This window comes from Carassius gibelio, chromosome A16 (genome assembly GCF_023724105.1).
Source record: "Carassius gibelio isolate Cgi1373 ecotype wild population from Czech Republic chromosome A16, carGib1.2-hapl.c, whole genome shotgun sequence".
Lineage (NCBI taxonomy): Eukaryota > Metazoa > Chordata > Actinopteri > Cypriniformes > Cyprinidae > Carassius > Carassius gibelio.
Window position 1 is genome coordinate 30,928,379 of NC_068386.1, and position 18,051 is coordinate 30,946,429.

Here is an 18,051-nt window from a genome sequence, read left to right on the forward strand (position 1 = left end):
CAATTTAACATCGCAAAGGGCTTTAGATTACACTGACCAAGTTTGGTGTTGATCTGAATAAATCTCTAGGAGGAGTTCGTTAAAGTACAACCCCTGAAAATGACCAAAACAACACCAATATTGCAGGGAAAATTAAAAATAACCGACTTCCTGTTGGGATTCGGATTTCGTACCAAGAGACTTTTTTGTAGGTATTGGTGTGTTACATGTGTGTACCAATTTTTGTACATGTACGTGAAACATAGCTCGAGGCACACTCCGTTGAATCTGTATAGGTGGCGCTATAGAGCCATTTTGCCACACCCGATGGACTATTGGCCTTTAGATGTGTTCAGGCTAGGACTCTTATCAAACATGTGAAGTTTGGGCAAGATCTGATATTTTATGCCTGAGTTACAACAAGTTTTATTCCCATGGCGAGACATCGAACTTTGTCATGGCGCCATGGACACGCCTTTTAACAAAAACTCAAGATCTTCACAACTGAACATCGCACAGGCCTTTAGATTAGACTGACCACAAAAAATACATTGATGTCAAAAAATTTCTAGGAGTAGTTTGTCACAACGTAAAATATGTCACTTCCTGTTGCCAATAGGTGGCGCTATGACTATAACTGAATATGGGCATGTCAATCTGTTCAGGTTCGGAGTCTCATCAAACATGTGAAGTTTGGGGCAGATTGGACATTGTATGTCTGAGTTATAGCAACTTCATTTTTCGTGGCGAATCATTGAAATTCTCCAGGTCGCCACGGACACGCCCTTCAACGAAAACTCAAGATCTTCGCAATTTAACATCGCAAAGGCCTTTAGATTAAGCATACCAAATTTGGTGTTGATTTGAAGAAATCTCTAGGAGGAGTTCGGTAAAATACAACACATGGAAATGACCAAAATTACACAAAATCTGCTCATAATATTAAAAATAACCGACATCCTGTTGGGTTTAGAATTTTGCTCCAAGAGTCTTTTTTGTAGGTATTGGTGTGTTACATATGTGTGCCAATTTTCGTGCATGTACGTGAAACATAGCTGGAAGGCTGTTGATTTTCTTAGTATAGGTGGCGCTGTCGAGCCATTTTGCCGCACCCTCTTCTGAATCCTATATCAGACGAAAATTTTCACCAGGTTTGACGCGTGTGCAAAGTATTTACAGTAACCCTCTGGCAATCAAGTTTTAAGGGTTACGGCAGTTAAAGGGTTAATCCAACCCATCTACTAGACTTTGAAATCACATACACAGAACAATATATATAACTTTAGTAACACTTTATATTAATATATATAAAAAATCTATAAGGTGTGCATCGTAGCTGACACTTAAATGAATACAATTGTTTTATGACTGCAAGTCTTTTTCCTCAAATGCTATTTAGCTTCAAATGTGCGTTTGAGCCCATGTGAAAAACTAGCATAATCTACATATGACTTTTAATAAATATCAAACATTCAATTTAATTGTGCATTATAGCTGTAACCTAGATGAACAATTACAGTTGTTTTTATGACTGTAAGTCATTCTCTTCAAATGCTACTGATATTAGAAAAGTGTATAACAATATCACATGTAACTTTAGAGATGGTCCCTAAATTTGAGACTCTCGAATCTCCAATGTTAAGCCAACTTTATGCCTGTTTTTGTTTTGTTTTTTACTTTCTTTCTTTTTCTTTTCTCTGTGCCGGATTGCTGATGTCCTTTACCCGGGCATAGATGTCTATCCATCAATTACGAACATTCATCTGCAAACATGAGGTGCGAGCGGTCGCGAGCTCGGATGGGAGAATGGCGCATGTTTTTTTTTTTTTTTTATGAGCAACTGGGATGGTGCCCCCTCTGGGAGTTGGTGCCCTACGAATACTATATATATAAATTCAAGTGTACAGTTTTCTTTTATTTATTTTATTGAGTTCTGTGTTTGTTTATTTTTATTTATTTATTTTTTATTATTTTTTAGGAAGTTTACAGCCTTTAATCTCAAAATAAATGTGCATATAAACCATGAACAATTTAATTATAGCTGCATTTGTAAAATGCTTACTAATCACTATAAATTTTGGGAGAAGGCTATATAAAGCAAGAACTGGCTATTTACTATTTGGCTATTTATTTGCTTAGCTAATGAGTGCAGCTATTATGAAGTGTTACCAATGAATTTACTAATGTTAACAAATGAGACATTATTTTAAAGTGTTACCAAATCCTTAAATAATAAGTGATTTGTTATGATTTTATTGACCTATAAGCATTTGTGAAATAGTTTTTCTTGCATTACAGCTTAGTCTTCATCTGTGAGCTGAACAGTTTTACCGTTACATCCATGAGATTATGTAAATTCAAATAAATGTCATGTCACAGGGTGTCAGAGGTCAGTATCAAATGAGTTTGAAATTATTATTTGCAGCACAAATAAGTATTTTTAGAATTTTTTTCTTAATTCCTGAAACTGTCAGAAAAGGATAAGGCCTTAGAGATTTCTTAAAGTGTAATGAAAACAGCACAATTAGCAACAACAACTGGTGATTAAAGGTGATTAAAGAGATGTTTAAGTCTCTCTTTCTCTCTCTCATTGTGTCTGCCACTCAGCTCATGGCCATCCCCCACTCACACACACACGCTCAGTCAGTCAGCACACATACATTCCTCAAACAGAGGGACAGAGTGAGTTGAGATGTCTGACAGTTTTTTAATTTTCTTTTAATCATACAGTGTTGTAAAGTCATGAAACTATGCATATGTCCTCACAATGATTTGATCTCTGTATGAAAAAATGCTTTCAAGTTTTTTGGAAGCTGCAATGTAAAAATACAAGACAATTAATGATTCCCTTTTTAATGTCATTTCAAAAAATCACCACGACAAAACCGTTCAAGCTAACCAAAATCCGTTCACAATTTAAGTTCCTCAATGTTTTTTCAACATGTAGACAAAGTTTAGTGAGTATAGTGAACTTTCCCTCTGAGAAGTATGCATTAAATCACAGCTGTAATTTAAGAAAAATACATATTCAAATCAAAATAGCTGACTTCCTGTTGGTCGTAGCTTATGACTGTGAATAAGAAAGTTGTCCGTCTTGATAAGAACAATTTATTTACAAAGTTTGTCGTCTGTAGCTAAAACTAACCCCCTCCACTTTTGACAAAAGGTGGCGCTATAGCGTGCCTCCTTCACGCCCTTTTAAAAACTTTTGCCATTGTCTAGCTATCACTAATACTGATATGTGTTTTGAGTTTCATGTAAATCTGAGGTTGTTGTCTGCCTCAAACTCACCATAACAGAACATTCAAGTTTGACGCGTTGCCATGGCAACGCCATATAAGATATTAATATCCCCACAAATAATAAGGAATTAATGTGAAGATTAATTTTTAGTCAATTCTGCAAGACAGACTTTCAGGAAAGGAGGTGGAATAAAAATGAGCTCCTAAATCTTAATCCCGGATTCTGGAAGATATATTCCTCAAACCATCAGACAAGAGGAGGTGGTGCTGCTCCTTCACGAGTCACTCTAATCTGTTCATAAAGCATATATATATAAAGTCTTAATATAAAGTATTTCACAATACTTCATGGTATTCTAATTAAATAATTTTTTGGAATCTTAGATCTCTCAGAACCTGACACATTGTAATTCTGAGACTCCAGGAAAGTGGCAGTTCTGTAAAATGTTGGCGATGGAGACTAAATGCTCCCTGATAGTTTCACACCTAATTCATTTAACACACAAACACACACACACACACACACACACACACACACACACATTACCCACAGTGACAGAGGGACAGAGTGACATCAGATGTATGATAGTTTTTTTTAATTTTCTATCATCCATATAGTGTTGTATAGTCATGAAACTATGCATATTTCCTCAGAATGACTTGTCTTCTATGTGTACATTTTTTTGAAGTGTTTAGAAGCTGCACTTTAAAAAAATAAAAGACATTTACTGGTTACTTTTTACTGTTATTTCAAAAAATCACCACGACAAAACCATTCAAGCTATCCAAAATTCATCCGCACCTGTTCTGTAAGCTACATTCTTTAAACAGTGGTAAAAGAGGATGTGGTGCTGAACATTCAAGAGTCACTCAAAACATATCTGTCCATAAAGCCTATAAAGAATTATTCTTAATATACAGTTCACAATACTTCAGCTTGTTATTCTAATTAAGTGAGGGTCATTTTATCAGTAAAATACATAAAATTCATATTATTTTTCTGTGAAAGATTTCTATAAATGATTTAAATCATACTTGTTTCTACAATAATTATTTAAAAGTAATCATATCGCTCCATCTGGTGGCCATTATTGGTACTAAGAATTGCAAGCTTGATTTATATGTTATGATAGTTTTAATTTTATGCTGGCTCTTGAAAATGATAAAGCTATGAAACTTACTGTGCTTCCTTCAAATGATGACTTCTACCTATATAAAAAATTATGAAGAGTTGGAATGAAAAATTTTAAAGATATAGTAAAATAACTATTGTATTTTTTTATGTTACTTTAATAAATCGCTATGGCCACACCATTTAAGGTATCCTAAACCCATTCGCAATTTAACATCTTCAGTATATTGGCTTCATGTTAAAAAAGTTTTGTGTGAACTACTTGTGTCTTCTTGGAGGAGAATGAATTCATTTACAGGTTGATTTTATCATAAATCCACAATAAAATTTCTGAGTTCTGTATCAATCTGTGTTGTTGTTTGTTTATTTTTATTTATTTTTTTCATAGGAAGAAAACTGACCCTTTACTCTCCTTTTTAATAAATGTGCTTATAAACCAAGAACAAGCTATTTATAGCTGTATTTATAAACTGCTTACTACTGACTATTACTATTGGGGCAAAGCTTTATAAAGCATGAACTGACTATTTACTAATGAGTGCAGTTATTATAAAGTGTTATCAATACATTTGCTAATGTTAACAAATTAAACATTATTTTACAGTGTTATCAAATCCCTTAAATGATTTGTAAGTGTTTTGTAATGATTTTATTGACCTACAAGCATTTGTGAAAGTTCTGCTTGCATTACAGCTTAGTCTTGATCTGTGAGCTGAACAGATTTACTGTTACATCCATGATATTATGCAAATTCAAATAAATATCATGTCACAGGATGTCAGAGGTCAGTATCAAATTAGTTTGAAATTATTATTTGTAGCAAAAATAAGGTCAGAAAACTGTCAGAAAAGGATAAGGCCTAAGATTTCTATGTGAGTGGCTAAATTTATTTGTTTTTATAATTATAATGCATAAACTATGAAATTATACAAAATGTATAAAAAAGTACAACAGTTATTGTTTTCCAATGTTTTTTATTTATTTTATTTTATTTTTTTTATTTTTTTGGAGTGACATTTCAAATAATTAGCCTACTACATTCATTCTAAACAGCTTGAATAAAACCTGTTAATATTTATTATAGACCACTGTAACTGTGTATAATCTAACAAACAAGTTTATTATGAAAATAAAAGTGTGTACACCAGATAAATTGGACGATAAAGAAATTGCTAACAATAGTATAATAGAGCATGTTTTAGGTTTTTAGGCGTTTAGATGCAGAAATGGACAAATCAAATGTAAAATATAATGTAATTGATCTAATTAAATATAGATTCAGTCTTGTTAGAGCAAAATAATAAATAAATACGTACACACATTAAAAAAGCAGCCAAGATGAATGAGTTTAATTTTTTATATAGATTAAAATTGAAGACAGAAGCAGGTATATGCGGTCACTTAATATTAAAATCCAGTAGATCCACTTCAGATTTATATCTCAACAGTTTATGTTCACGTGGCTGTTTTCGTTTATATTCGCCAAGCTATTATGTATTTTGAAATAATCTTGTCCGTGATGTGTTCGTTCTTACGACGAAAGGCAGAATCCTGCAGCTCGAGAGATATATGTTATTCTGCCAATCGCGCTTTCAAACAGTCTTGCGCACTTAAACGGGTCACAAACACCTGCATTTAGCTCGTGTTGTGTTATAATGGGTGTCTTGTGTGCATTTATGGCAATAATTTATTTTAAAAAGCTCTTAAACAAGAATAAATTCGTTAGTTTTGAACTTGTGACACTGTGCGCGCTGATCGGAGGCAGTGATTTCAGATAGGCAGCCGCGAATATTTCATTTTCACACAAACAGTTCAAAAACATCTTAATTTAGCTCTTGGTGTGTTCTGATTGGTGAATTGTGTGATATCGCTGCAATACTTTATTTTTAATAGCTATAAAACAAGAATAAACTCGTTTTTTCTGAGCTCATCATTCCACACGCTCCTGCTCAGAGCTGTGATTCATCTCTCGTGTTTCTCACGTATCACTGACCACACATCAATTATTAATGAGCCCTGAGCTGGTAATAATCATATATGTTGGTTTAGCTTGTCAGTGTGAATTAAATCCAAGTATTTATTTGTATGTTAAACGATTTAAAAGTGAAACCAAAAGAGAGTCTCCTCCCTTTTTCAGATGCCTTTTTTAGTCCGGTAACTGCACCTGTAGGGGCGCTATTTCTCTCAGACAATGGAAGTCTAAGCACACAAACTCATACAGATGGACAGAGTGAGATGAGATGTCTGACAGTTTTTTAATTTTATGTTATCCATACAGTGTTGTAAAGTCATGAAACTATGCATATTTACTCAGAATAACTTTTTTTTTCTGTATGAAAAAAGGTTTTGAAGTGTTTGGAATTTAAAAATGCAGGAAAATTAATAATTCAATTTTTACTGTCATTTAAAAAAATCACCACGACAAAACCATCCAAGCTGTCCAAAACCCATTCACAATTTAAGTTCCTCAATGTTTTTTCAACATGTAGACCAAGTATGGTGTGTATAGTGTTACTCTCCTCTGAGCAGTATGCATTAATTCACAGCTAAATGTAAAAAACAATCCACATTCAAATCAAAATAGCCGACTTCCTGTTGGTCGTAGCTGATGACTGTGAATTAGAAAGTTGTCCGTCTTGATAAGAACAATTTTTGTACTGAGTTTGGTGTCTGTAGCTAAAACTAACCCCCCCACTTTTGACAAAAGGTGGCGCTATAGAGTGCCTCTTCCACGCCCTCTTATGAACTTTTGCCAGTCACTAATACTGATATGTGTTCTGAGTTTGATGAAATTCTAAGCATGTTATATGCTTCAAAATCACCTGAGAAATATTCCAGTTTGACATGTTGCCACGGCAACAATATTTTTAGATATCAATATCCCCCCAGCAGATTTATATCGGCTGTGTTTTAACATTATTCTGATGAAGTCTGAAGCAAATCGAGTAAAAATAAGATGCTGAATTCAAAGCATTTTGAAAATGACACACTTCCTGCTGCCAGTTGGTGGCGCTATAACTTTGACTCCTAATAGTCACATATATGCGATCGACATCATACAATGAATAATCTGATGAAGTTTGATTAAAATTAGGAAATGTATGTGGATGGTATTAGACACTTCCTGTTTCTCAATTCTCGCCATAAATTCAACGCCTCGCTACGAGCAAACCGTTCGAGATATCAAAAATCCCCTGGCAATTTTTCATCCCCAATGTCTTGAGATCATGTTGACCGAGTTTGGTGGCAATCGAGTAAAAAACCTATGACAAGTATATCAAATTCCAGAGCATGCGCTTTTTACATAACTCTAAATAGCTGACTTCCTGTTGGGCGGAGCCTATGACATGCAATACGCAAGTTGTTTGGCACGATGAGATCTATATGTGTACTGAGTTTCATATTAATACGTGCAAGTATGTGTGAGCTATACAACAACATTTCTGACTGTGTTCCAGGGGGCGCCGTAGAGCCCCTGTGCCACGCCCGGGTCCCAGCCTCTGCAGGCTCCTAAAGGCCACAGATTCCAAAGTGTGTGCAAATTTTCAAGAGTTTTTGAGTATGTTAAGGACTCCAAAAGCCCCCACAATTTTGATGACAAATATGAATAATAAACCCTAAATAGCCAACTTCCTGTTGGGCGGAGCCTATGATATGCAATACGAAAGTTGTTTGTATTGATGAGTTCTATACGTGTACCGAGTTTCGTACGTCTACGTACAAGTATGTATGATATATGGCCCTCCATATTCCAGGGGGCGCTGTAGAGCCCCTGTGCCACGCCCGTGTATCAGTCTCTGCCCGGCCCTAATGGCCGCAGGTTCCAATGTGTGCGCCAATTTTCAAGACTTTTTAAGCATGTTAAGGGCCCCAAAAGCCCCCGTAACGTTAGAAAAAAAAAAAAAAAAAAAAATAATAATAATAATTAAAGCTGCAAGCAGCGATGAACGGGCCCTCGCACCCGGGCTCACCGCCATCGTGTGGCTTTGGTAAAAAGGTAAACGTTGAGAAATATGCATTTAAACTCATAAACATAAGTGCAATATATCAAAGTTTATTCCATATGTGTGCCAATCTTCCTGTTGCCAGCAGGTGGAGCTATCTTTATAATGGAATATTGGCCTTCAGATGTGTTCAAGCCAGGACCCTTATCACACATGTGAAGTTTGGGCAAGATCGGACATTTTATGCCTGAGTTAAAACATCTTTTATTCCCATGGTGAGACATCAAACTTCGTCATGGCGTCATGGACACGCCTTTTAACAAAAACTCAAGATCTTCACAACTAAACATCACACAGGTCTTTAGATTAGACTGACCACAAAAAAAGACATTAATGTCATAAAATTTCTAGGAGTAGTTTGTCACAGTGTAAAATATGTAACTTCCTGTTGCCAATAGGTGGCGCTATGACTATAACTGAATATTGGCATGTAGATCTGTTCAGGTCAAGAGTCTTATCAAACATGTGAAGTTTGGGGCAGATTGGACATTGTATGTCTGAGTTATGGCACCATCATTTTTCATGGCGAATCATCAAAATTTGTCAGGCCGCCATGGACACGCCCTTTAACAAAACCTCAATTCCTTCGCAATTTAACATCACAAAGGGCTTTAGATTACACTGACCAAGTTTGGTGTTGATCTGAATAAATCTCTAGGAGGAGTTCGTTAAAATACAACCCCTGAAAATGACCAAAACAACACCAATTTTGCAGGGGAAATTAAAAATAACCGACTTCCTGTTGGGATTCGGATTTCGTACCAAGAGACTTTTTTGTAGCTATTGGTGTGTTACATATGTTTACCGATTTTCGTACATGTACATGACATGTAGCTCGAGGCGCACTCCATTGAAAATGTATAGGTGGCGCTATCGAGCCATTTTGCCACACCGAATGGAATATTAGCCTCCAGATGTGTGCAGGTCAGTACTCTTATCAAACATGTGAAGTTTGGGCAAGATCTGATATTTTATGCCTGAGTTACAACAACTTCTACTCCCATGGCGAGACATCGAACTTTGACATGACGCCATGGACACGCCCTTTAACAAAAATTCAAGATCTTCACAATTTAACATCGTACAGGCCTTTAGATTAGACTGACCACAAAAAAGACATTGATGTCATAAAATTTCTAGGAGTAGTTCTTCGCAGCGTAAAATATGACACTTCCTGTTGCCAATAGGTGGCGCTATGAATATAACTGAATATGGGCATGTCAATCTATTCAGTTTCAGAGTCTTATCAACCATGTGAAGTTTGGGGCAGATTGGACATTGTATGTCTGAGTTATAGCAACTTCATTTTTCATGGCGAATCATCGAAATTCGCCAGGCCGCCACTGACACGCCCTTCGACGAAAACTCAAAAGCTTCCCAATTTAACATCGCAAAGGCCTTTAGATTAGGCATACCAAATTTGGTGTTGATCTGAATGAATCTCTTGGAGGAGTTCGTTAAAATACAACGCATGGAAATGACAAAAATGACACAAAATTTGCTCATAATATTAGAAATAACCGACTTCCTGTTGGGTTTCGGATTTTGCTCCAAGAGACTTTTTTGTAGGTATTAGAGAGTTACATGAGTATACCGATTTTCATACATGTACATGAAACGTAGCTCGAGGCGCACACCGTTGAACGTGTATAGGTGGCGCTGTTGAGCCATTTTGCCACACCCACTTCTGAAACCCACATCAGACATAAATTTTCGCCAGTTCTGAGGTGTGTGCAAAGTTTCATGACTTTTTGAGTATGTTTAGGCCCTCAAAAATGCGATTCATTTTGGAGAAGTATAATAATAATAATAATAATAATAATAAACGGAGCAATTCCAAGAGGGTCCTCACACCATCGGTGCTCGGGCCCTAATAATAATAATAATAAAAAATAATCCTAAGGAAAACAATAGGGCTTTCGCCCTCCAGGCTTGAGCCCTAATAATAAGAAGAAGAATAATCCTTAGAAGAACAATAGGGCTCTTCGCCCCTTCGGGCTTGAGCCCTAATAATCCTTAGGGGAACAATAGGGCTCTTCGCCCCTTCGGGCTTGAGCCCTAATAATAATAACAAACAAAGCAGATACAAGAGGGTCCTCGCACCTCGGTGCTCGGGTCCTAACTAGAGCACTTTCATCAGGTTTCTCAGTGGGTGCATCACTGAGTGGGGAGAACCTGTTTAATGTTTTGTTCGGAACAGAAGAGCGGTGTTTTGACCCACGACTACGCTGCCTCACCGTCACCCAGTTGCCCTGGTGCAGGGGCTCTGTTGCCGGAACCGGACAATGTATAAGAATCCCTGAGCTAGACGCATCCAAAGCCGTATCTAGAGCCCTAACATTCTTACTGTCCTCAATTAAAGTTTGGATGCGTGTCTCTAATTCTGAAATCTTCTCCGTCAGCCTAACTATTTCCCTGCATTTATCACATGTGAATCCCTCATCAGCGAGAGAGATAGATAAACTGTACATGTGGCAAGAGGTGCAAATAACGATAGCAGGCGAATTATAGGCGAATAATGTAATTGACAGTATTGTGTATTACTTAAAAAACACTTTACAGAAGGTTTCAGCACCTATAAGCTACCTGAATTTCTGAAATGTACTATTTCTAAATTGTTTATAAATAAATGTATTCAGTCATTATTCAATGGTATACATATAAATAAAAAATATATATACATATATATAAAAAAAAATTACTTCGCACTGTTCTCAGATCAAATATTTGTATGCGATTAAAATGCGATTAATTTCGATTAATTAATTAGAAAGCCTCTAATTAATTAGATTAATTTTTTTAATCAAGTCCCGGCCCTAATATATATATATATATATATATATATATATATATATATATAAAATCTTTCCAGTGAAATTCAGTAGTTAAGTTAATTCTATAAAAGTAGTTATACCATTATAATCTTGTCTGCTGATATATATATATATATATATATATATATATATATATATATATATATATATATATATATATATATATATACATATATATATATATATATATATATATGGAAAACCCCTCCCAAACCACAATTGAAAATGTAATGGATTTCAGGGTTATAATGGGAATTTTATTGGATAGAAAAAAAGTAATTCCTATTGGAATAATGGCAAAAACAAAAAGGAATTTTGAAAAGGTTTAATGGAATCTGTAAAAAGTTTTTTTTTTTTTTTTTTTTTTTTCAGCAGGTTAATGATACTCATACTGTGCTGCACAATATTGAGCTGAAGCTTGACTTTGCAAATTTAAAATCGCAAATCAAATCGCAGTATCTGTCAAAAAAAATTGCAATTAGATATTTTCCCCATATCGCACAGCCCTCTTAGGTGGTTATTCAGTTTATATTTTTTGATTAGGTGATAATGCACGTCTTGTGTTAATCGTGTTTATCACATCCTTACTTAACTCACACAACTAAAATACTTTGTCTGTAGTGATGGTTTTTGATGTTATTATTACTGGAAACAGCTCTGTGCTGATAGACCAACTTTGTTCGTCTTCGGAACACAGTTTAAGATATTTTGGATGAAACCAGGAGGCTTGAGACTTGTTTATTTATTTATTTATGTGAATATTTAATGTTTTTTTTATTTTTTATTGACAACAGATTTAGTGGGTGTGCACAGTTAATAGAATTAATGTGTGTGTGTTTATGTGTTGTATGTCAATGTATAACAGATGGGTGCACCGATTCACATCCTTAACAATGATAAAATTATATAATCAACATAGTATTTTGCATTCATTGCATATTGTATTGTACTTGGACTTGATTTAAAGCTAAGGGTTCAAAAGTTTGTGTGTGTTTTTATATGTGACTGTTGTTGCTCCAGGTTTTCACATGCATTGGACACGACTGCTGCAGTTTATTGCTGCACGTAGGCCATTAACAAACCCCCATCAGGTTTTCATCTGACAGCTCTCTGTGTATTGATCCTGTACCCTTCTGAATGCCTCTGGGCTGTGTAATTAGCCCCATATGAGAAACAGCATGGTAACAAGAGCTCTACGTTCTACCAGTACCCTCATGCACTAGACTTTAGTTCTTCCCAAAGAACATGCATACCTCAGATCCTCCCATTACGTCAGAGAGTAAACATTTGCTTTCTGTGATTATGTGATGTGTTTATATATATATATATGGAAAACGCCTCCCAAACCACAATTGAAAATGTAATGGATTTCAGGGTTATAATGGGAATTTTATTGGATAGAAAAAAAGTAATTCCTATTGGAATAATGGCAAAAACAAAAAGGAATTTTGAAAAGGTTTAATGGAATCTGTAAAAAAATTTTTTTTCAGCAGGTTAATGATACTCATACTGTGCTGCACATAATTGACAATATTGAGCTGAAGCTTGACTTTGCAAATTTAAAATCGCAAATCAAATCGCAGTATCTGTCAAAAAAAATTGCAATTAGATATTTTCCCCATATCGCACAGCCCTATTAGGTGGTTATTCAGTTTATATTTTTTGATGAGGTGATAATGCATGTCTTGTGTTAATCGTGTTTATCACATCCTTACTTAACTCACACAACTAAAATACTTTGTCTGTAGTGATGGTTTTTGATGTTATTATTACTGGAAACAGCTCTGTGCTGATAGACCAACTTTGTTCGTCTTCGGAACACAGTTTAAGATATTTTTGGATGAAACCAGGAGGCTTGAGACTTGAGTACAAAAAAATATGAAAGACATACTGTAGTCAGAATAGTCCATCTGCTATCAACCGTAACATTATGAAGTGACAAGGATACTGTTTGTAAGTGAAAAAAATCTAAAATAACGTCTTTATTCAATAATTAATTTGTTTCTCCACATCACACAGACTGCCTACACTCTTCTGTGTCAGCCGCGCCACATCGGTACTGTTTTTATATTACATTCTAAAATTGTGAAAGATTTCACAGAACCACGATCAAAAAATAAATAGAAATTAAAATGTGTGTGTTGGATGTTTATAATTAGCAATATTTTGAGAATTTTGGTGATGATACAATAGTCTTGGGTTAATAGCCTGCAGGTTCTGCGGCATTTGCCACATGTATTTACAGTAATTCAATAGACGATTTATGGAGACGTCAATGTTCATCACTTGGCACAGTGGGGGCCTGGTTATAACCTTTCGTAATAGACATGCTTAAGCAGCTATGTCATTGAGTTCCAGGGGTAATGTCACCTTAGTGGAACGTTATGCTTGTCAAGTTGTAAATGAACTGTCTTATAAAAGACAATCTGGAGGACAACATGTAGAAAACACTCCTCTGGTAAATACATTTTACACATGGCTGGGTAATCTCCCATCATGCTGGTGTATTGATTATAGTCCCAGAGATTTAAAATAAAACTTAATCTCAAAGTTTGGTGTCATTTCTGCAACAAACATGTTTCTTGATTTGTGTAAATTTATGTAAATCATACAAACAGATTTTATTCGATGTGCCCTCCATGTGAAAGTCAATTTTGCTACTAAACCACTGGTCACTGACATGACAATAGCACCTATAACATTTAGCATATGTTTAGCCAGAGTTTACTTTAAGCTGCTTTAGATTTACATGGAAATGAGAAACGTGAAGCTCTTAATTGTTTCCATGATGCCATCCACAAGGCCTGTCATATATAATACAGGGATTTGATGAATTTGGGATTACTGGTGCATGTCTATCTTCTCCGAGCAGCTCTGAAACCATGTTCGGGGTGAGTGAGTGATATAGAGAGTTAGTAACACAATTTTCCATCCTGACTTTCCATCTTATGGAAATGTGGGCATCAGTGGCTTGTCTTATCTACATATGCAGGCTGGATTATTTATAAATGGTATTCTTTAAAATGAATTATTTATTTATTTATGTGAATATTTAATGTTTTTTTTTTTTTTTTTTTGACAACAGATTTAGTGGGTGTGCACAGTTAATAGAATTAGTGTGTGTGTGTTTATGTGTTGTATGTCAATGTATAACAGATGGGTGCACCGATTCACATCCTTAACAATGATAAAATTATATAATCAACATAGTATTTTGCATTCATTGCATATTGTATTGTACTTGGACTTGATTTAAAGCTAAGGGTTCAAAAGTTTGTGTGTGTTTTTATATGTGACTGTTGTTGCTCCAGGTTTTCACATGCATTGGACACGACTGCTGCAGTTTATTGCTGCACGTAGGCCATTAACAAACCCCCATCAGGTTTTCATCTGACAGCTCTCTGTGTATTGATCCTGTACCCTTCTGAATGCCTCTGGGCTGTGTAATTAGCCCCATATGAGAAACAGCATGGTAACAAGAGCTCTACGTTCTACCAGCACCCTCATGCACTAGACTTTAGTTCTTCCCAAAGAACATGCATACCTCAGATCCTCCCATTACGTCAGAGAGTAAACATTTGCTTTCTGTGATTATGTGATGTGTTTCTAGGTGAAACAGAGTATTTAGGTGGAAATAATGTAGGGTGGAGCTTGATTCTATCCAAAGACTGATTGAGAGAAATATTGGATAGTGAAAAATAATGCTGTGGTGTCACTGGTTTCAGCCACTGAAAATTTTTACATTTGTATTTTCTCTGAATCCCCCCCCCCCACCACCAATTTTTTTTTTTACAATAAATACAATAAAATAAATAAATAAATAAACATTTAGGAAGTGATGCAGTGTATACAGAACTCTGAAAACCGTTTATTGTGGTCTCTTGCAGAATGTGTATGTGAACATCAGTCGGATCATGTCTGTGGGGAACAGGCTGCTGGAGTCAGGTCACTATGCAACCCAGCAGATTCAGCAGATCTCAGGTCAGCTGGAACAGGAATGGAAAGCATTTGCTTCTGCACTTGATGAGAGGAGCACGCTGCTGGAGATGTCTGCTAACTTCCACCAGAAAACTGACCAGGTGAGGTCTAAATGTTAGGATGCATGTACCTAGAGATACATTGAGTGGCCAAGCAGACTGATGCATCGATGATGATGATGCAATGTGTGTGTTAATTAATATAACTAATAACAAATAAAGCTCTATGCAACATACTGTCCAGATGCTGTAGTAGCAAAAACATTTAGCAAAACTGAGTTGCCTTGTAAGTATGTACTGTTCACATAGTTCAATTTTAAAGACTTTACACCAGATGGATCCCAATGAAATAGAAAAAAAGTAGGATTCCAAACACAAAAACTCATACCAACTTTTAAAACCGTTTTCCGTTTATCAGAAAAAACAAGTTGTCAGGTTGTCTTAAATTCACATCACAGACTAGGGTTACATTAAGAAGGGATATGTTGACATTTTTGACCGCTCTTTTTTTTAAGAGCACCACAATCCACGCTTATTGCACTTTTTAGGAAGTCTGCCTATATAATAGGGGTGGCAAGGTTCGCTGAAAAAAAACTGAACCGTTCGGTTCACCACACACGGTTCGGCGTACGCTGGGACCGCAGTTCAACTTAAATCTGACAAAGCATCTGTAATATGGTTTGCTATAAATAACACGTAGGCCTAAAACAAACAGGGTTCAGCTAATATCTGTTTCTGTTGATGGATGTGCATTCTTGCTTCCCAGACATTACAACATTAGCGATGAGAAATGAAAAAATTCCCACCCCTGAACAATGCGAATACCATATTCTGGAATATGAGGAGTCATTTATTCCATCATCATCAGGGTGCTGATAGAGCGCTCACAGATGAGATCTGAACAGAATACGTTAATATGTTTAAACTAAACTCATTTAAGATTTGCCAGTTTAAACATTTAAGAGCCAGAGGACGCAAGCTCGCGCGCGCAGTAAGAAGATTTGTGTGTGAGCTCATACAAAGCCTCAGAACGCGTGCAAATATTAAACTCTCTCTTAAGTATTGTGTTTAAATGGACAAATTCAGACAAAAAATATGTCAAAATGCTCGTCTTGGTAAGTATCCTACAGCAGACATAGCCGCCTGAACATAGGCCTACTGTATCAGTGCACTGGATCAGTGCATTTTCTTAAAGTGACAGTCTTAATTGAAGAGCAACAACAAAGAAATCGATCACTGCTCTTGATTAAAAAGCTTTTGAATCTTTAATAAAGAATACTCTTTCATTTTTACAGTTCAATATGCAATGATGTTTTACATTTGATTGCTTTATTCAATTTCTGTACCTAAAAACTTATGCTAGACCTACCTAAAAAAAAACTACAATTGAAAATCACTGTTTATGTATGTACTGTATCTTTACTCTATTGTATTTATTTGTGCTTTTGCTTGTAGTTGGATAGAATATAAAGTATAGTTCCTCTTCGGGAACTCGAGCTGCGTCGAGCGCTTTTGGGGAATGCCTTTGGCAAGAACAACTCTGAATATCGTGTGCAATCAGTTCAATGGAAGAGCGTGACGTCATGGACGGGGTGACGTAGCGACCAGGAAGCTATAAAGGCACATGCCACGCAGCTGGCTTCAGCTTCGCGTCTTTCAGCAAGCGCTCTGTGTGTGCATGTTCATAAGTCTGTCTTGTAAGTCTTATTTACTGTTGTCTGTCCAGTATCATTAGACTAAAATGCCAAAGTCTAAAGCAAAGACTAGACACGTGAAGGGCGAATCCAAATCGCGCTATAAACTGTGTGTTCCTCCATGCCAGCGCTACATCACGGCTGGAAACACACATGATTTATGCGTGGTTTGCCTGGGGTCGAAGCACGCTGAGTCGGCTCTCGAGGGAAGCATCCACTCCCCAGCCCATTGTGAACGATTGCCGATGCGGACGCTTCGATCCCGGAGGGCTCTCTTCGAGGAGGGAGCCTTTGCCAGCGTTCCCCGCGGTTCTGGCCCGCTTCTGCTGAGGCAGAGTGGCTGCTGCACTCGTTGGGTTCGCAGGTGGATCTGGCAGTCGGGGGCTCCTAGGGTAGAATCAGATCTTCGTACGGTTATCGAAGCTAGGAAGTCCTCGACGAAGAGGTCCTGACGCCAGAATCCCAGTGACCTCGAGGGTAGCCTCCACCTCATTATACGGTGCCCGTCTCTCCCTGGTGCCCTCTGGAGGCCGGTCTGCCAACCCTGCCAGTGTTTCAGGGCGCAGCGGTCTCCCGCGAGAGTCTCTCCCAGCTATTTCCGCCCGTGAGCGTAGCGGAGCTGGAAAGCTCGCCTCCCCTTCGGGGCCTCTTACAACAGAGATCTGTCTCGAGAGACTGATTCCCTTAGTACATTATCGAGCAGCGTGGAAACTACTGCCAAATGTATCTCAATGGGTCCTGCACACAGTAGAAAGAGGCTATTCTATTCAGTTCAGCCGTCCACCGCCGAGATTCAATTGGGTTACACCGACAGTCGTCGGCCCCCAGCAGGCTCTCGTTATGGAACAAGAAGTGAATACCCTATTAAGGAAGGAGGCCATCGAGGTGGTCCCTCCTCTAGACAGGGAATCCGGGTTTTACAGCCGGTATTTCATAGTACCAAAGAAGGATGGAGGGGTTGCATCCGATCTTAGACTTACGTCAATTAAACCTCTCAGTTATGTCACTGAAGTTCAAAATGCTCACTGTCAAACAGGTTGTAGTCCAAATCAGATCCAAGGACTGGTTTGTCACAATAGATCTCAAAGATGCATACTTCCACATATCCATCCTTCCACAACACAGGAAGTTTCTGAGGGTCGGTTTCAGGGGCAAAGCTTATCAATATTGAGTACTTCCCTTCAGCCTT

The 18,051-nt window shown here is 36.9% G+C and overlaps 1 protein-coding gene across 4 annotated transcripts in view; it reads left to right on the plus strand.

Annotated features, from left to right (window-relative positions):
• Positions 1 to 18,051, plus strand: part of LOC128030934 (triple functional domain protein-like) — a 252,485-nt gene that overhangs the window by 122,879 nt on the left and 111,555 nt on the right. For all 4 annotated transcript variants that reach the window (XR_008187999.1, XM_052619030.1, XM_052619031.1 and 1 more), the window contains exon 8: positions 15,079 to 15,270. Coding sequence is in view for 3 of the 4 variants with exons in the window: in XM_052619030.1 (XP_052474990.1) it covers positions 15,079 to 15,270 (192 nt within the window). In the remaining variant the exon portion in view is untranslated. The remainder of the gene's footprint in view (positions 1 to 15,078; positions 15,271 to 18,051) is intronic.